Source organism: Nipponia nippon, unplaced genomic scaffold, assembly GCF_047370975.1.
Source record: "Nipponia nippon isolate SJK-2023a ecotype South Korea unplaced genomic scaffold, ASM4737097v1 scaffold_5, whole genome shotgun sequence".
NCBI lineage: Eukaryota > Metazoa > Chordata > Aves > Pelecaniformes > Threskiornithidae > Nipponia > Nipponia nippon.
This window is the reverse complement of record NW_028262369.1, coordinates 29,141,797-29,162,364: the sequence shown is the minus strand read 5'-3', so window position 1 is coordinate 29,162,364 and position 20,568 is coordinate 29,141,797. Positions and strand designations below refer to the sequence as shown.

General features: G+C 41.4%; 1 protein-coding gene across 3 annotated transcripts in view; it reads right to left on the bottom strand.

Annotated features, from left to right (window-relative positions):
- Positions 1 to 20,568, bottom strand: part of BEND5 (BEN domain containing 5) — a 963,465-nt gene that overhangs the window by 200,518 nt on the left and 742,379 nt on the right. For all 3 annotated transcript variants that reach the window (XM_087732924.1, XM_087732922.1, XM_087732923.1), the window contains exon 9: positions 2,982 to 3,096. In XM_087732924.1, the coding sequence (XP_087589050.1) occupies positions 2,982 to 3,096 (115 nt within the window). The remainder of the gene's footprint in view (positions 1 to 2,981; positions 3,097 to 20,568) is intronic.

Genomic DNA, 20,568 nt, shown 5'->3' with positions numbered 1-20,568 from the left:
TCAAATTGCAACTTTTGCCCATTTATTTTTAAAAAATACTATTTAAAATTGTGTACAGACCTTCCAAACATTCTAAATTAGAGGGGATGCTTAACCACCCCTTTAAGTCACACAAGGCACCTTGTCTTTTCATTCCTAACTATATGGGTCCACAAATACACTTCTTAAACTCTTGCATATGCTTGAATAAAACAGTAAAGTTTAGCACCCTGTTTCCATGCATCCTGATAGACTGGGCATTGATGTTCACTTCCACGGCCATTTCCTTTAGAGCTGCCTGAATGTACATACAACATATAAACAACCTTCCTCACAGATGTGTCTGTGCTGCAAGCACTTGTGCTTTATAGCTGTGATATTAAAGTCACTTGTTGCTGGTTATGAACATTTCACCACAAGAAAGTCCCTTTAGAGTCACAACCCATTTGGTCTCTTCTCTTGAGAATGAGCAACAGTTTGTAGATAACAGACAATTCTTGGCATTATTGTTGCTGTTTTGGCTTAAACTTCTAAAGCTCAGTTCACAAGCACTCAGAACAAAGGAACCAGGATTTTGGACAAGAGCACAAGACCCAAATCCTTGGTGAAAGTCCTGCATCCCAAACAATGACGATGAAGAAAATCCCATCAGCCAACTGTTACCATATCATCATGGGTAAATGAGTGGTTAGTTCCTGTTTTGATCACAGGAGAACTAGTATATCCCATCCCTTCTACGAGAACTGCTGACATACTCAGGCTTTTAATGGTGCCCACCGCGCCTGGGATTTCAGAGGATAGCGAAGTGCATCCGACAGTATACTTTGCCAATTGTACAAAGCTATGGGGTTGGGGTAAAAAAATCTCTCACACTGGCAGGAGATCAATTTACAAACTCAAGCATGACGTTTAATTACCCATTTCATTATCTTAGCTTGCATAGCTCTGAATGTGAACCTTCGATGAACCAAAGAAATAGTCACTAGCTGCTGCTTTGAGAAAGAGGGAGATAACAAGAAGTTCAAATGCCTAAAACTGCTCTTGCTGCATATGGCACCACAGACCTTGTTTGCAAAAGCAGGGGGAATGTCCCCAGCCAATAGATCTGTGCTATACCACACTACGTGGAACTTCTGAAAGTCCTATTTATGTGCTAATCTAAACAAAGACCAAAAGAGATGAAACAGACTTATCTAGCCAATCACAGAGAAGTCTCAGAGTTAAATTTTCAAATACTAGCAATTGATCCTTAGAGATTTTTTAAAAATTCATCCAGTAAACTCAAGCAAATAAATTGTGATGTGCTTGTGGATTTTGTATGAGCAGGAAATAAAGTGTTTGCTGTAAATTATTCACTCAGCACTAGTTAACTACAACGCCGGCACATTACTAGGCTTTTTAATATTCTTCTCAAGATAATAGGTAGCATTTTGCTTATTACCCTCATTTTTAAGTTATTAGTTACATTAGGCCTTTTGTAAATAAAGTGAAGAATTGCAAGAAAATCAAATGCTTTTCCAACTACCTCATTAAAAGTCTCTTTAGTTCAGGAGGGTTGAAAATTCTGCATATCATGAAAAGCTAAAACAATAGTATACCATGAGGCTCAGCAATTCCAAATTAATTCACATGCCCTTTCATGACACCTGGGTTCCCAAAAGGCTTTTCAAGTTATGAGCCATATGCATGTCTGTAAAGCTGCATGCCTCTCAAAAAGTATAAATAATAGTGCAGGAGAAAAACCTATAGGGCAAGTGAATTTATGGGGGAAAACAAAAGCTACTTAATTGCAAATGGAGTTGCCTACGTGTAGGGTACCTGGAACAGAGTAAAGCTGTGTAGTATCAAATTCTAGAGCCATTTTAGGGCTTTATTCCTGTAAGGTGACATAACCTTTATAATAAATTCCTAGTGCTGTCAGATGCCACTACTGGAACATCGCTCCCTGGTTTTGGATTTGCAAAGAGTTGAGGGAGTATCAGTGTAGCTGGAAGGAGACCATGTGCCCTTGGAAGTTTCACTTATAAAACATGTATATAAGCACTGTTGAAATCACCCACGCAATTCCCTGCTATTTCAGTTTAGTAAGTAGCAAAGCATAGGAGGGCTAAGAAGCACATATCAAAACAGAGACAGCAGCACCATTTTCTGCAACTTCTACCTTCTTCCTCGGTGGTCTCCTCATCCACACAATAACCCAGTCTTATTCTGCTTAGCAATGCAATACCTAATTAGATCAAAGCTCAAGGTAGCCTGGCTACAGAGCATATTGTGTTATTTAGTCTTGTGCTGTAAGCAAAACCACATACATTATTATTACATTTCTCAGGGGCTTCTGCAGAGAACTATGTGGTACATGTAATTGCCCCCACAAACAAATCATCAACTAATCAACTGCTTTTCATTATCACCTCCAGCAGCACATTTATTTTGTAAATAAATGCATTAAAAGCAAACAATTTTAGGGAAAACAAAAGATTATCTGAATACGTTCTCAACAGAGGAGGTGGTAAAGTAGTAATTCAAATACTAAAATGAAGCAAAATTAGCATAGGGTGGAATGATTATTCCATTCTATGTATCCCTATCTATTACAGTACAATAATAGACTGAAATCTGTGACTTTAATGGATGATCTGGGTAGTTGAAGGGAACTGTGATTGACTGACACATTTACATAGAGGCTGATGAGCAGCATAATGAATGCATTTATAAAACACAGCTAAGGTCTAACTCTAAGCCAACTTTAACTCCCACACCTAGAGGAGGCTTGCAGAGCAGATACCCTGCTATCTTGGAGAGTTGCTCTCTACATCCTGAAGCAATCAAATTTTCCATTGAGCCCCCTTCCTCGATGGGAACTTCAGGAAGCATATGGCCACATGAGAACCTCCAGTTTAAGAGGAATGAATTGAAAGAAGCCATATGAGATTCAGTGACAAAACAGTGCAGGGTGTATAAGGTAGATATAACAATACGCAGATTCATACTCCACACCATACCTGTAATTTCCTAGGTATACTCCATCAGGATTGAGCATGGGTGCAATCTTGAAGACCAGGTGATCTCTCAGTACTTTCGCAATAGGATGCTGGCTCACAAGGAAATCAATTATACCTGAGAAAAATGAAAGAAGAGTTTGAAGAGGGGGGTTTATGACATTAATGATTTCCAGATATCTGAAATTTCACATATAAAAGATTAGAATGATCATTCCTCTTGGTTCCTGGCACTGCTCCTGCTTCCAAAAGAACAAACCACTTGCAATCATGTAGCACTTGCCACCTTCTAAAAACTCCAGAAATAAGAACTTTTAAGGATAAATAATTCAGTCCATCCTCATAATGCAAGTACAATATGGCTACATTATCAGATACAGTCAGGTTTCCAGAGGGAGAAGTTACTGCTCATCAGCTGAGCCACAATAACAAAACATTTCTCCTCCTAAGTGGTGAAATGAAGTAAAACCTGCTAGTTGAAGCCTAGCACCTTACATACCCAGCATGCGTACATGGGCACATACTGTAGCTCAGCTCATGAGTGGCAATTTGTTGAGCTGAGGCACCTCAAATTTGCTTGAGCACATGCCCACACCTACCCTTGACATACGAACACAGAGTTTAGATCATCTGCATATATAAAGAGGTATAAAATTCCGCACTAAAATTGGGAGAGTTACAAAACCTCTGTACCAGGCACAGGGAAACTGTGGGATTGATAAACTGGAATTTATAAGGTCAGATTCTTCACTTACTTTACACCCATAAAAACCAGGAGTAACTCCACCTCATCAGTGAAGCTCCTTTAATGTGGAACCAAGGCAAGTGACAGGGGAAACGGATCCTAAATGCCCTTCCTTCGGGCACAGTCACAGCACCAGACCCCTCAGGAGCTCCAGCCCTGGGCCTTGTGCTCCGGGAGCGACTAAACATCTCCTTGCTCCAAGGCTGGTGCTGGGGCAGGAGGCAGGCAGTCTGGCAGTTAAATTCATTTCTTATTCCTCCACTGAGTTGGTACTGAGAGAAATAGCTTCCAGGGAATGAATGTTGAGATAAATTGAGTTCTTGTGTAATCTCAGGACACCCACAGATAGGTCATGACAATTTGCTATTTATTGTAAGGTCCATCCTGTGAAGCAGGAACCATTTACTGAATTTCCCCAGAATAAATCAATCTCTATGCTCTAGTAACAGGATAAAATTAAGCAGAGAAAAATTAAGGCTGATCATCAGTAAAATTTCACTAATGGCAAGCTCTGTTAGACTGTGGAATTGTCTCTCCAGGGGAAGAGTGGAATCCCGTCATCAGAAACATTTAATGCTGGACAGGGCAAAGCCCTAGGGAATAGATATAACAAGCAACAATTCAGCATAGAAAAGATGGCATGGGCTAACTAGCTGACTTCAAAAGAGCTGATTTTAGACCTGATTTTTTGTGATGCAATCAAAATCTTTAAAAACAAACAAACTAAAACTGAGGTACATGCCAGGTTAGCCACACTTGTTTATAGCTTGGCTGAAACATACATTAAAGATGGGACCAAAATCTCACATTCTGTACAACTCCTTCATTTAGCCTATTTCCTAAGGCCTATTTTGTATTTCAAATACTAACAAATGTGAACCTAAGCTGCTGTTGGAATGAATTCTAATTTGCTGAGGCACACGGGGAAAAATGAGGCTTCTGAAATGTCTAAGATGATCAAGGTATAATTGACTCTAAACATCAGCAATTTTTTCGTCTATTAGCAACTAATCCTGAAGAAGAGAAAGTCCCTTTCTGTAACCAGGTCTTCCACTTGAGAAGAGGCTAAACCTGAATTTCTGAGGCAAATTAGCATATACATAATTATATTGCTCAGGAAATGTTTCCACAATTACCTCCTCTCAATGAAGGAAACTGAACATCGATCTGCTTTTTGGCTGGTGTTGTGTCTTTTGTTCATTATACAACAGCAAGTACACGAAGAAACAACAAGGACACAGTTGGATCCTGAACACCCAGGTTTCCTAACTGTATGCAAACACAAAAGGCTTAGCTATGTTAAACTGCTGCTCTAACTGTTTTCTGGCAGTGTCTAAAACATAATCCACAGTATGCACACCTGGAAGACTCAAGACTACTTAAAGAGATACAATCCCACACTTAGTCCGTGGCTTCTTGAGACACTATGCTGGTTTTAGTTTTAAAGAGCTTGCAACTAGACTCAAAACATCACAAAACATCACATCCGTTCGTGTTTTCTAAAATACTTGGAAGAGTTAACTATTCAGAAATCGGTATGTCCAGAACATACTTTATCCTAGGTCAGGTACGATCTTTCAAAGCAGCCTCAATAAATGCGGCATAAATATCGCGTTGTGTACACGGTCATCACTTCATCAAAGACCTTGGTGGAACAGTTTTGCCATGAAAACTGGCAGTGCACCAAGTGTGTACTTGTGACAGCTCTTCACGCAGCAGGGAGGACCACAAATACCTTGGGAATAACATGACTGCTTTTCATTCAAGACATAAGACAAGAACCCAAACTCTCATAGCTTTGCTCTGGCTGTAACTGTGCCAGGGAAGAGGCTTGTCCAGGTTCTGCTCATTTTGCTCCTGTTATGGATGCAGCGTCACTCACAGAGCTTGGCAAAAGCATCTTGGCAACCAGAAGCTACAGTTTTCAGCTTCACGCAGGGAATTATTATTCCCTAACCAAGAACGTGCTATGACATGGAAGGTTGTGTATAAACACGTAATGGGTGAGCCTCTGCTCGGAATGATTCACTGTTGCACCAGACACACCAGAGGAAAGGGAAGAGACTGACCTTGGGCACCCAGCAGCTTGGTGGCAAACAACACCCAGCATTTCCCAATGTACCACAACCTATTAGGGGGTACTGCAGCCAAGTTCACCCAATCCAAAGAGATTTACTGTATTTTCTTATTTAGGAGACAGTTAATTAAATCTGAAGAAGTCTTACCCCATGATAAAAATACAAAGCAAGAGTTAAAAATAACTGACTCACAGAAGTCTAACCTGGAAGTAAAGGCAGTTCCCAGGAACGTAAGCGAAACATCAGATGAAAGCATACATCTATGTATACAAACCTCTCTACAAAATTATTGTAAGCATCCAAATAATCAATACAATTAACAAATAGCTTTGTCTTTCGGAGGAACCCAATAGTCTCTGGATCAATAACATTTAAAGTAAAAAGACAGATATAAGACTATTAAAAAAAATACCATCGCAGAGAACTTGGTCCTCCTGTTAATAAATCAATACAAACTAAATTTTACAGCTTCTATAATCAGCAAGAGACATATCAGTGTATCTCATTAGGCTGGGGTTAAGAATTTGGCAGCAACCAAAGCCCATTTAATATCATTTACTTCAAGGCAGACATGGCAATACAACAGATGCCCTAATTTATTTGTTGATCTTTGTATTAAAATAACAGTTTGGTGGTAAACAGGAAGGGTAATGATGCCAGTCACCCTTGTTAGTGGCTAATAATTGCTTAATTTGTCCACTAATTGACCTATGCTACTGTTGAAGCACTGGATCGTGTTGCAGGGCATGAAGTAAACAAGGCCACTGCAATGTTACTTTAGAGAATGACTTCTGGAAATAGAACTACTTATTGCTATAAATTTTCTCTTCACAGATGAGCAGATTAATTGGTCTGCCAATTAGTCTGCTATTAAAGAAAAAAATGGGCTGCCCACAGATTGGTTGGATCTTCGAACCGCAGCCCCAGTTTGGGTCAAATGAAATAATCCAATCTGAATCAGTCACATCAGCTATGAAAACTAAGACAAGTATTATTTAAAAAAAAAAAAACTCTGTGGCTGGAGATCAAGGAAAATAGCCCAATAACTAAAGTATTAGCTCTTCAAGCTACTTTAAAATAAAATGGAGAACATGATGGAATGGACCTACTCAGGCACATTACAGTATGGAAAAGTTCTCAAATTAAAAGAAGCGAAACAATATAGATTATTTTTGTATCATCCTTTCCGGAAAGTAATTAAAATCATTATTTTTCAAATAATAACATGCAATTATAGATGCTGCCTGGAACTGGAACAGCTCAGAAATCAGCATTCAGCCATGATATAAGAAGAGGCTTATCCATAGTCCACTAAAAATCAACCAAATTCTTTACATTAATTTCAAGGAGCTTTTCATAGTTGTGAGGGAAAGGAAAGAAAGAATCAAAAACAAGGAAAAGGGAAAACAATGCTGACAACTGCGAGTCATTAGATACACAGTCACAACGGCTCCAAAAATTTTAGCAGTTTTTTTACCAGTCTTTCTTGGTAAACACAGCTTCACTGAAACTGTGCTAATTCAGGACCAAATCTCCTCTACTCCAAGGCACTTCTCCGTCATTATTCTTTCTCAAGACTAAATGTACTTTCTCAAATTTCTCTTGCCTTCTGCAGCTCAGCACCTCTCACCTAGTCTAACACCAGATCATGTGGCATCTCTCTGCCCGCCCTAATCCAGCTCAAATTATCTACTGGTGCTTGACAAGAAAGTTGATCATTCCCTCTCCCATAACATGTCAACCTTCTCTGCTCACATGATTTCTACTGTTCTGTCTGGGTGTTCCTTCAAATAACTGTCTTAAACTCTGTTTAAACTTCCTGCCACCTCTAACATGACCTCTGCACATTTGCTTCTTCCAAAGAAAAGCCTGTCTTATCCCCTGTTTCTCCATTACCACATCCTTCCACTCTCAGTCTGACAATATGTTTAATTGTGTAACTATGTAATACATTTGCCCTGCTTCTATTACTGAAAATCTAATCATCACAGATCCTAATGCAATATGGCAACTTCCAATACAAACATATCCTGGACTGTGTCTAGTATATGCCAAGAAAGAACTGATTTGTATTTTCAGACCCATTTCCTAACACTGAATAACTGCTGGTATCCTGCGGTCAGCTCACCATAGCCTGCAGATTAAAGAGAATGTAACAATTAGGCTCTAACAACAACAGGATATATTCATTGGAAAACAAATACAAGGGAGTCCTGAATGCTTATGCTTATATAAAACTATTGAAATGTTCTGTTAAAGGAGACTGAACCAATGTGAAAGACACTATACTTACACTTTTGTGGAGAGTAGGAAAACAAAAATGTGGGGTTGGGCTTTTTGGAGAGGTTATTTAATGTAATGGTGAAAAAAAAAAAAATCAGATGATAGGGCCGGCCAAGTAGCTGCAATATTCTGTCTCCACAGAACAAGTACAGCACAAGCAGTAAACAACAGCAAGCCACTGCTGTTGCACCATTTGTCTGTGAAGGAACTCTCTTTTGGCAAAAGGGCCCTTGTCTGTTCAGCCTTTGCCCTTTCTCGTGGGCCTCCAGAAAAAAAGAAAACAACAACAAAAAAAAACAAAAAACCAACCAAACACCACCAACAAAATGAAACATGAAAAAGTCAGATGGACACTCTTCTCCATCCCAGCATGGTGGGAAAGGTGTCACACTCACACTGAACCCTACTCAGCACAGGTCACAGCAATGCCCTGCCAGCGTGGTCTCTACAGAAAGCATACCTGTGCTTCCAGTGCAGCCCCCAGCACAGGCCAATAGACAGAAATGATCCAATAATGTCTTAGCCTGAAGTGTTTCCAATATTCAGCGCAACAGCAAGAAAAAAAAAAAACACGCGTGTGAATGGTGATAAATGAGTAGAGCTGACTCACAGCAGGGTTATTGACATGATCTAACATCATGCTGTCACTGAAATTATCCCTACAAAAGATCATCGCATAGAGTGATCCATAAGCACAAGATCGTTGCAGATGCTGACTCTTACTTCTTACAGTGCTGCTCCTCCTCTTAATGTGTAAAAACAGATTGCCAAACTCAACTGTTTTTTTTTAACGCTTTTTAGAAAGATGTTTGGGGGGGGGGGGCGGGGAAGGCACACAAGGGGGCGCACAATGATTCTAACATGAATACAGAAGGAACTTATAGATTTGTAATGGTTTATTAATTGGTTTCCTTGTCTTTCCAAAGGTCCTTTTGGAATCCACAGCAAAAAGAAAGTTTATTTCATCAAAATTATAAAAATAATATGGGTGTTGAAGGAGAACTGCAAAACTAAAACAGGCACCTGGTTACAGTGTTAGATGAAGGAAAATTTGTTGCCTGAAGTATATCAGCCAACAGATTTCTGTTGCCAAACTTGATGTATATCTGCATATGCTCTCTCTGAGTAGTTACTGCAATTAAGTGAGAGTGGGAAGATCCAGAACACTGGCTGTTTTTCATTAACTACCCTCTCTGGCCATCCTCAGTACACACAAAAGTGCAAGGGAATTGCTTGCACTCAGAGAGGAATGCAGTACCATGCACAAAACTTTAGTGAGTATTAATCAGGTCCTACTTTTCACCTCAGCCTTTGCTCCTCCTATTTCCTCTATGCTGATGCTCAAATTTCATCTAACCTTCTCCCTGGACAGGCTCAGAGGGGGCCCTGCACAGGCCTGCAGGTGCCATATGATGAAAAACAATCAAGTTCTTCAAAAATTCAGAGAAGTTACCAATTTTTCCCAGAGGTTCCCATGGACAGGAAGCTCTCAAGGGAGACAACAGATAAACAACACAATTACCCATGACAAAACAGATGGGAGCCAACGAAGGCAGCTGAGACAGCATTAGGAAGGATGCGGTAGGTGAACCAGATACATTCCTGGTTATGGTTCACCTAAAGTGTCCCCAACTAGACAAGTAAATATTTTAGTGCTAAGATCTCATTACTTGAGTATGGTTGGTTAAAAGCACCCCAAATAGCCTTTAGGCCCCTGTGGTCATTTGTTTTTTTTCTGCAACCATCACTGTTATTGTGGTTTTATTTTTAAATAAAAAAAAGACAGCAGTTAAGCCCCTGGTGGATTGTACTCATGGTCCCACTTCACCTATTTTTAAATAAGTTTTAATCAACTTCAGACAGAAAAGTTGCACACCTAACTTTAAGGATTCAGCTGTGATAAGCAGATTGATTAGGAGCACATCAAGCTGTATTACAGCATATTTGTTCTTTTATTTACCATTTACTCTCTCATCTATTCTCTGCTGTAACTCTGTCTCCTCAAAACACAGGATTAAAAGCGAAGGAAATCTCAAATAATGGGATAAAATGAATGTGCAGGAAATGAATGGGTGAATTAGATTACAGCAGATGAAACACTGAGGTCTCAAATGCAAAATGCATGGAGTTTATTTAATTTGTTACTCTTTTAAAATGAAAATACGCTCACTGACTTGAATTAGTAATTTCCCTGTTTTAAGATATGTTAGACCATTACAGCTAGGCCTGTTTCCAGAGCAGGGAAATAAATGGAAAACAGCCAGTCTCCCAGGGAACGCACTAGCTCACTGCATTTTGCCAGCCCAGTGAAACAGTGCTAATGTCAGCTCCAGAGAAAACCGTGCTTCTGCTGTAGGGGCTGCATGCAAAGGAATTGATAATGACTAGCAACAAATACTTAAAATGGCAGAGCAAGGCACTATGGATTTTAACTCAAGTTTTAATGTGCATGGTAAGCACAGGCAGTAATTGATTTAAAGAGCGTTTAAAAAATTATTGTTCCTGACCTCTCCCTCCCTCTCTCCTCCAGTTAGCATAGGGTTCCACAAATAATTAATCTGGCATTCAGTGTGGCTGAAACACAAATCCATGTGAAGAAAGCAAGAGGTGGGAATAGCACTCAAGAGCCTCCCAAATGGGTTCTGCCAGCATAAGAGAGAAAGACTGCTCTGTCAGTCTCTGACCTGAATCAGGCCATCCCAACCCCTCACCTCCACTCAATCTCTCCAGCTTTTTCCACTATATACTTTTGCATGTAATGATCTAACTGAGGGGACTGAAGTCTGCTGGAGGACCACAAGTGTGTGGCAGGCCTCTCTAGACAGATGAGCAGACCATAGTTTGTGAGGACAGCGAGTAGTAGGTGTGTTACTGCATCACAGCTCTATAATTAAATAAGACTCTAGCCATTCTGGTACCCAAACACTTCAACTGCTTTCCAGAACACCCAATAAAGTTATAAAATTCCTTCTCACACTGTTGTATGGGTACAGGAGACATTTCTGCCATTACAGCCCCAAATAACATTAAGATTGCAAATTCAAGGTGGATTCAGGAACATCTTGCCATAGTAAAACATTCTAGAACTACTGGGTAATAAGATGGAACATATGATGCCACTAGGCAGACCTTGCCTATTTTAATGTGTCTGCTGATTAAGAATGGATGGGACAGACTGGGGACAGAAAACACCCTGTGAATGTATTTCCTTATATTTATATTCCTTGTTTTCACACAAAGGAGGTACACTCACACCATCTACCTTTCATGTGCACTGACTATCTCACTCTTTTTGCTGGATGTCTACATTTAGACCATGCAAACATTGCCTCAAAACCCCAAAGAGTGCCAGACCATGGTGCTCCAGATGTGTTTCAAGCAGGGAGACTACATAGAGAAATGGATATGACTGGAACAGAGTCAGTCACAAATCAGCAGTCTAGAAGCAGAATCAATTCAGTGCAAAAAGTTAGTAAGTGATGAGTGCTTGGGATTTCCTATATATTTTTATGAGCTGTGGCTCTTTCCTCATAAAAAGGTTCACATCTGCTTTGGAGGATATGTGACTGCTGGTGCTGGGCTGGAGCACAACATCCTGATTCAGTACTGAAAAGATATAGATAGACATTGCCAGTAAAACATAATTAAAGTTGGCATTCTCAGTGACTAGGATGTGGGACCAGGAGCCAGAATGCCTGATCTTCGTCTCTAGGACTGCTGATTTTTGGCAGGTTGCTACCAGAGTCTGCTATTTTAGGATATTCAACTTGAGATAACAATGGCTAGATTTGCAGGGCAACAAAGCTAGCATCTTTAGGGCCAAAACCAGCAGATGGATTTTTCAAACAAACTCATGAAGCTCATTGGTGCTGACTGCACTTGGAAATGTGGCAAGTGGCAGCAAAAAGGGTTTGCTAGGTGTTGAGCAAATTCTGAAATTTTTCTATTCTTATCCAGCTGCCACTAGAGGAGATCTGCACCACTGACAGTCCATTCCCTCACCGCTCTGTCCCAAAGATAAGCACTTTCTAAAAACCAGCCCTGTAGAGGTCAAGATGGAAAGCCTTTTAGTAATAGACACAACCAGTATTGCTGGACACTTCAGAAAGGCAGGCTTGAGTACTCTCCGCTCTGCTGTCTTCTTTTCTTCCAAACAAAATCAAGGAGCACTGAAACTGTTCCACAAACCATAGGTGGTGCTCAGCACCTCACAGAATCACCTGGGGAGGGTTAAATGTGGTATTTGAATATTGCTTGTTAAAATTGTCAACCAAAAAAGAGACAATTAAGCATTTTGTGAGGTAAAGTCTAATTCCTACTTGAAAGTTCTCCAGATACTTTACTTTCGCCTGAAAAAATAACATTACTAAACTGACCTTAGTAGATGATAAGATGAGACCAAGAGAATTGTCTCATTACGAAAGACTGCCTAGGTCATATTTATGTAATGCTGTTCTGATAAAACAGTCTTCTAGTATGCCTTAAGATTTGCTCTGATGTTTTGGCAGTTTAACAGCTGGAGACCCCAAGGAAGCCCAGTTTGACACTTTCTCTCAATTGTCGGAACCAGCAATTTATGGCCTCAGGACTCATTTTGGTGCCACTGATTTGGATTGTGGGTCTTTTCAGACTTTAGAAAAAGACACAGAACAACAAAAAAGCTAGATTGTCAACAGCTTCAAACTTGGGGGTTTATGGCAGCAGCAGGCTGCTTGAACACTTGATCAGAGAAGCAGTAGGGTGATAGTGGCACGATCTACCTCATCCCACTGCAGTGCTGAGCATGTGGGACTCATACACTCACTGCAGCAGCACCTGGTACTCACTGTGAGTCCAGGTGGTACATCAGGTTAATCTCTCCCAATATTTCATGGTATCTGGCTCTCCTGTTCCTTACAGCAATGAGACCCCCACTAGCTTCAAAAAATTAGATCAATGTAAGGGAGTAGAATGAGGCCAAGGCTGGGTTTGTCTGGTAAAATGTGCAAAATAGAACAGAGAGGAGCAGACTGCCTCCTGACCTCTGTAGTGATGAGCCCATACCTCAATCACTTTATTACCCTGATGGCTGATGTAGCTTGCTTAACTACAAACTAATCTCCCCCAGACCCGGAGGGCAGTCATACAGTTCTCCAGTAGAACTGACACAACAGCAAAGACCTGTGGAATTGACTTGAAAAAATGTGCAGGAGTATACAGCTGCTGCAGGATTGCCCGAAGGGTTCATAAATTCAGTGCACAACACAGACTGAGTGGGTGGCTTTGTTGCTTGGCTTTGTTTTCTTTAATTTTCCCAATATGCTGTAAGGAGCTTGGAGTTCTCTTTGCATCAAAATGAGCCTACCAATACCCCCTAGATGATGCCTCTCTTTTCCTCCTGGGAAGAAACAAAAGGCTTCCTGGAAAAACACTGCAGGAATCAGATGATCTTGCTTTATTAATGAATTACTTGGGATTTATCAGAATCATTCTAAAGATGATGCTTCAGAAGATGATGTGTTTGGTCACTGTTATTCAAAGTCTGTCCTTCCCATGAGTGTGAGTCCTCCAGACAGCTCTAAAAACATTTGCTGGATTATGGCCCTCAATTTTTACAGAATTAACTAATGTTAAATATAGCCAAGATTTAAACCTTAGAATTGAACAGAAATATGCAGATCCCACCTTCCCTGATGTGCAAGACAAGAGCGTTACAACCCAGAAAATTGGCTTGATTGCAAAGGGGGGAAAACTAGATACAAGAGTAGAAGGACCCTGAATGCATGAACCAGAATTAGGCAGGCATGTACCTTGGCAGAATTAACTCAGGCATCCTTGCATTGTTTCCTGCTATCCTTATCGACTTACAAAACATCAGTCTTTCCACCATGGCCCTAAAGGGGAGTTTCAGCTGTACACCAATGGCTCACACAGCACTAGTGAAGAGGGGAAAAAAATAGAAATAGAAAATCACTTCATTCTCCAGTTTTCGATTTAGAGCTATAAGGCTCTTCCAGGGAAAAATAATCTAGATCATTATGTTATTGCTGCTCCACCTAGGACCAGGCTAAGCTCCCCAGAACCTGGAAGATGACTGTTCTCTTCCCCTCCATGACAACTGGACATGTCGACATCCGAAACCCTTCCAGGGCCAGCAAGGAGACTGCATCACAAGTGTAAAGTTTCCAAAGTTGCCTGCACCAGAGAAAAGATTCCCAGCAGAGCTTTATAAGTGATAAAAAGAAGCTCTTTATGGACCCAGGGAGGACTAAGCAGACTTTGTTCTACTTGGGAAACCACTAAAGGTTGCTCTATTAGGAGGAATAGCCAAAGATAATGACACTTCTCCTTTCAAGTGTTTTGCTGAATTGTCTTACCAGGACTCTGAGCACTTCCTGTGCCGAGTTACCTTTTCACAATCTGGCAGCAGTGCCTTTCTCTGGGGACCAGGAACCTTTGGGTTTTCAGTGTGCTTAGTTTAACAAAGGTGGGCACTGGGAATGCTGGGCTAGTTTTACCTAAACACCTCCCTCGGGGGCTTGTCATATAGTGCTGTTTTGCATGTTCAGTAAGCACAAGCAAGCAGCTACATTGTGCTCTTAGTCTTATAGCATTAACTGTGGTAACAATAAGAACAATAAGAAGTCTTAAGATGGATAGATCAGCCCGAGCAAAGAAGGCAAAAGGTAGATTTCTCTGGAGGCAGACAGAGAATACATTTACATATGAAAATCTAATACACAGTGAAAAAGAAAAAGGGCATTACATAAATAATGCTAGGGAAGAAATGAAAAATATCTATTTTTAAACACATTCTAAAAATGTTTTCCAACATCTGCAAGTGTGTTGCTCAGTCAAGCAGAGACCCAGAAGCAACAGGTATGAACCAGGCAGGCACACAAAGCTGTGTGGTACAGAGACCAGAGGGGCACTGTGGAAGGTCAGTTATTCACAATTATCCTTTCCAGTTTCCTTCAGCTGTAAAGTGTTGCAAGAGTATATTGGAGAGCATCTCTACTAATTTGCCTTGATCTTTAATAACCTCTAGGCACTTGCTATTGGCCACTGTCACAAGTGGGCTACTCAGCTAGACAGGCTCCTGGTGCAACCCATTGCCAGTATGAAAGTAGAACACATATTGCTGGAAAGAAGCAGGAGCACATGGGGAAGGAGGTGGGACGTGGTGCCCTAACACTCTAGGTCTCTCAAGAAGATACACGAGGGATGCAGAACAAAGTGGGAATCTGAGCTGAGAGGAGCTCAGGGAGAAGCACACATTGCATTTTCTTGTGCTCCAGCTCAGAAGTTTAGTCCACTCAGCTGAAGAGGAGAGCTGAGGTGTCCACTCCTCTGGACTGAACCCCAGCTGCTCACCTCTACTGGAGCTGCTGCTTTGCCATTCCTATAAGAAGATGGCACATACATACATTCCCCAGATCCTAACAATGGCAGCTGGCAGCCTGTCCCTATAGGAAACCTGCACAACTATTTGCCCTCATTTCCCCTATGGGGACAAGTGAAGTGATCGCTTTCTGGTTACTCTTGATATGCGAAAACTTAAACTAAGCCAGCTGTATGGCACCTTTTGGCTGCTTCATTGATTTCCACTTTACTAGGTTTGCAGTTTATACTGCTTCACTTTTATAGGATTTTCCTGACCTTCCATTCAAATCAACTAAAAAGGTGCAAGGCAGCTCGCCTGTTTCCACTCAGGCAAAGTCACTTGTAAGACCCCTAACATCTCTGCTTGTGAAGAGGTAAAATTCTCCAGAAGGGTATAAAGTACATGTTTCCATCTGAAGAACACAATGGGGGAAGTCAGAAGGATATAACTTTCAGGGCTTCTCTAAGCATTGAGGGGCTTTGTTGTTGCTGTTTTAAGAAGAAGAAGAAGAAACACCATTTCCTAAAGAATGCTGTTTGGAGACAGTCTTATTGCAGAATCTACTTTGAAGCATATTGAACTAAGGAGGAATAAGATGCTTTTGTTCCAGAATAAGAATTGCTCAAGAATCATTCTATTGCACTCTACATTCACAGCCTGCCTCAGATGCAAACGAACTCTCAAGTGCCAGCAAGCCCTCAGACAGAAGCTCTCCCCAAGCACTTTGCAGCAATGGGTTTAAACTCTGGCAGCACTGTGACCACATAAGCTAATGTCAAGGTGCTCTTTCCCTCATATCCTTGGCCATTAGGAACATTGCCAGGAAGAAGAAAAACAGAGTTCACATGTAACCAGGGGCAAAGACTGTCTAACTTTCTACCTTGAATAGTCAGACTGAATTTTAACATCTTAAAGGTAAATTTAACTTTAATAAACAGCCTCTTTTACTGTACAAAGGATACAGACATCAGAAGGGAGAGGTGCCACTGAACATGTTGGACAAACTGAGACCCCAGACTAACATGCACACTGCAAAAGCAGGGGTTTATTTCAAAGCCACTAGAGGGGTCCATTAGCTGAGCATGGTGGCAGGCACTTCCCGGCTGCCGTCTCCCGTGCAGGGCAGGCAGCCTGCCTGCAGTGAATTAGGGGTTCAGTTCTAAGGGGTTTCCAGTTCTGACCCAGGACAGTAGAGCTTGCTGTTCCCTGCTCCTCCTCAGGAGTAAGAGACAGACCCAACTTTGGAAAGATGGTACCTGAGAGAAGGCTGGGTGACAGCATTTTTGAACTCCACTCTTGATTCTATGACAGACTGTCTCCTTTTTGCCACAAGATGGTTAAAGCTCAGTGAGGCTGAATGGGTTCTCCTGTACCAGGGAATTAGCCACCCTCCTGTTCTCACTTTGCTGTTATGACACCAAGCACTGGCGTTTGTAAGGGGATTGGCCACAATAGTGATTACTGCCATACACAAGCCACCATGGCAGTAGAAATTTCATAACCATGAAAACTGAAATCTTTCAGTGATGCTAAAAATAGCTTCTTTTGGGTAGGTGGAGGCCCTAGTGAACAAGAACTTGCCTTGTTGTCATTGTCTGTGCCACATCTGTTCTGTAGTCACCCAAAGACCTGGCTTAACCTTGACCATTACATAAGGCAGAGTCCAGCTTTGCAATATGTTGCCTACATGCTGTACCACTGGCTGAAGATTTTGAAGTAAACTTTGAAAATTTTGAAGAAACTTTGTCATAAGATGACCTACAGACTTTTCCTTTCCTCCTTTTATTAACTGAACACCGAAACAGATTTTTGCCTCTTTTTGTTTCTTCCTTCTCCTTCCCATGTTTTTTTCCTTCAGTGATAAAGTGACAAAACAGTGGGGAGACAAGGAAAAAAGAGAGAAAGAGAAAATAAAAGAAAAATAAAAGTGAGCTTGTACAAAATAAATAAAGCATTCTCTTTGAAAACTTGTGGCATTAAAAAATAAAAATTAATTATTTTTCATCCATCTCCAGTTATCTTCTACATTTAGCAGCAGCAAAGACTAAAACCGTAACCTCCAAATCAGAGCATGGATACCAGGGATCTATTAACGTTTGCTGAACATGTAAGAGGTAACTGGACACTTGAACTAACACTATAGGGCACATCCGGAAATTGGCACTTAGGGGCCACATCCGTCACTAAGGAACCAACCTTTCTGGGGAAGATGACTTTTTAGAGCTGTGTGCCACTGTTCGAAACCACCCTAAATCCATACTTCCTGTCTACAAAGTGTTTAATAGAAGTGTGCCCATGCATTAGGGTCCCAGCAAGGCAATTTCAGCCTACATTTCTTCCTAGATAAAATTAAGCAGGACTGGTAAAGGATTTGTGTCCCCTTTTGGCTGGGGCATGTGCCCCATTACCCCTCCTCTCCATCCTCAGAGTCCAGAGAAGCAGGACTGCATTGAAAGAGCAAAGACAACCTCTAAAGGGCTATTGTCTGGGGCAGGAGCCTGCTTTCATCCTAAGTCCCTTCTTCTTACCCTCCAAACAAGCTTTACGCCCTTTTCTCTGTAAACTGCAGAAGTCAAAGAGACATGCCTCTTATAAACATGTACACAATACCTTGCGACAGACACACACACACAGAGCACGTGAGCAATCTGCAGGGGCAGAGGAAGAATTTCACCTAGGTGCCCTTGTGTCAATGAAGAGTTTCCAGTGGCCAAGTCCTAGTCACACATGAATGCTGGCTCCTCAGAGCAGCAGCTATAGCAATGCAGAAGGAGCAAGAAGGCAAGTGCAGGGCACCTTGGAGACAAAAGAACTGAAAACAAAATGAAACCAGAAAAAAAAAAAATCAATTCAGCTGAACTGAGCCAGGGCAGGCAAAGAACAAAGGGTCAGAAGACAAAGTCGGAAACAACAAACCAGCAAGATTAATATCAGTTGTGAGGAAGAGCTGGGACACTACTGAAGGAAAATGCAAAAGGCTTAAAGAAAAGTATAAAAACTAGGAGAGATTCCTAATTGTGAGGCCTGACATACCACTACAATACCTGCAGCTTGATCAGTACAGATCTCACACACTGCTGCACTTACAGAAAGGGCTTCATCTCACAACTTAGATTCCTTGAAAGTAACGATGGTCACTCATTAGGAGCAGTTTCTTTTTTCATTAACAACAGAGCCGTGCAAATGAGATCTAAAGACAACCCCAAACTTCTTGTGGTCTTTACAATCCTGTTCTGATTTTTGCATTTCATGCCCTGGTCTAATTCAACTGGGGCAGGACTTCAAGATTTCTACTGGGGATTTCCCCATTAGCAACAGATGCTCCAGCACTGTTTGACCCATACATGTGAAGTCCAGTTTGGGGAAACCTGCATGCACAGTACACTGGATGCTCTTGGCCAGTTGGACTGCAGCACAGCCACAGACTCAGCAGGCAATGCCACAAGCAAGGTATTAGCTAACACTTCCAGAGGGTCTGCTCTTCCATGTAGGTTCAGAGCAGATCTGTTGCATGGGCATAATATTGCTCGCTGTAAGTGCAGGACTGGCTGCCAATGGCCATACAGAGCAATACACACAGAAAATGGCTCTGACTTAATTGATAACTGGGAAAACATGGATAAGCATCTTCAAAGTCCACTTGGACTACAGTTTCCAGTGGGAGAAACAGGCCATATTAAGGAAAGCCAAGTGACCATGAAGTTGAGCTGAATCAATATTTTCTCTTTTTCCTCTCCTCAGACATCAGCAAAGTGCCATAGCATGCTGTTACAAAGATGATGTGCTTTGCCCTACAGGTAGGTTAGTTGGGGCTGGAAGGAAATGAACTTTAAGCTAGTGTTACTCGGAAGTATGAGCAGTCAAGAAACATTGTAAAACCAGTATGTTTAAGAGATTAATTGGGCAATCTGACCCGGAGACAAAGCAAATTTGCCTGCTGTTGTTTAGTGAAACCTTTTTCAATTCTCCCTCATGAAGACCAAGGGCTCCTTTAGATCTCTCATTATTGTAAAGAGGATTAGTTAAGCAGAGGTAGTCAAAGGCCTGCCTTGGGCAAAGGGCAAACTGAATCAAACAAAGCCACTTGACATTTCTTAGCTCGTAGGCAAAGCTGACCTTGTTGTCCCAGAGATGAGGAGTTAGAACTGATCCATTCCTCCAACTGGAAGATGCAAGGTGAGCATGCAGGGCCAGGCTTGGGGGGTATGCCTACCTGGTGGGTCCAATTTGCCATTCCTGCTACAACTGATAGAAGAGATGAGGCAGCAACTTCTGCTGTTGGTGGGAAGGGGTCTTTCAGCCCTGCAACAGTCTTCTCCACAGATGACAACTCCTCCCTCAGAGGCAGCTCAGGTCTCCAGAGCTCTGTGGATTCCTTCTTCCCTTTGCAGACTGCAGCCCCCAGCCTCTGCATAGCCCCTCTGCCATCACACCTTCTCCTCTTCTCTGTAGGAGTTCCCTGGCACATCCAGAATGCATATGTGGTAGGAGAGTGAATCACATAACTCTATAGCCAGAGAAATTTAACCTCATTATAAATTTCCTCCAGCTCAGGAAACCAGGTGTATAACCTCTCATACCTTCCTAACACCATAGTGAATTGATTCAAAACCTGTGGTATCTTGTAACAGCTAATGTCACTTTGGGTAGCAGAAATTCTAACCGTCTATTTACATCAACACAATTTTAAGAGGAGCTTTTATTTCCATTACTTCAATATGGAAGTTTTATATTCTCAGAACAACCTCTCTCTCTCCTGGGATACTTCACACTAAAATCCCATCCAGGAGATTTACAAGGGACAGACAATAGCGTTTTTCATGTTGCTTTAGAAGTCAAGGAGAGTGTGTTTCCCTTTGTATTAAAGCTTAGGAGCTGTGCACTTAAAGGAAAAAAAAAAAATCTTAGTGAGAAGGATGAATGCAGTCTAACAACTTTAAGAGAGCCCTGCAGCTCATTTTATGGTTGGGCTGTTGAATTCTGTTGTCTTTGTCTGCTTCTCATCATTTGGTTTCCTGAACCCCTATAAAAGAGACCATGAACTGCAGCTTCTGTTCACCATGTTCCCTCATTGCTTGTAAGTGCTAAGCTGTGGCTAAATGAACAGGAGAGTGTTCCCAT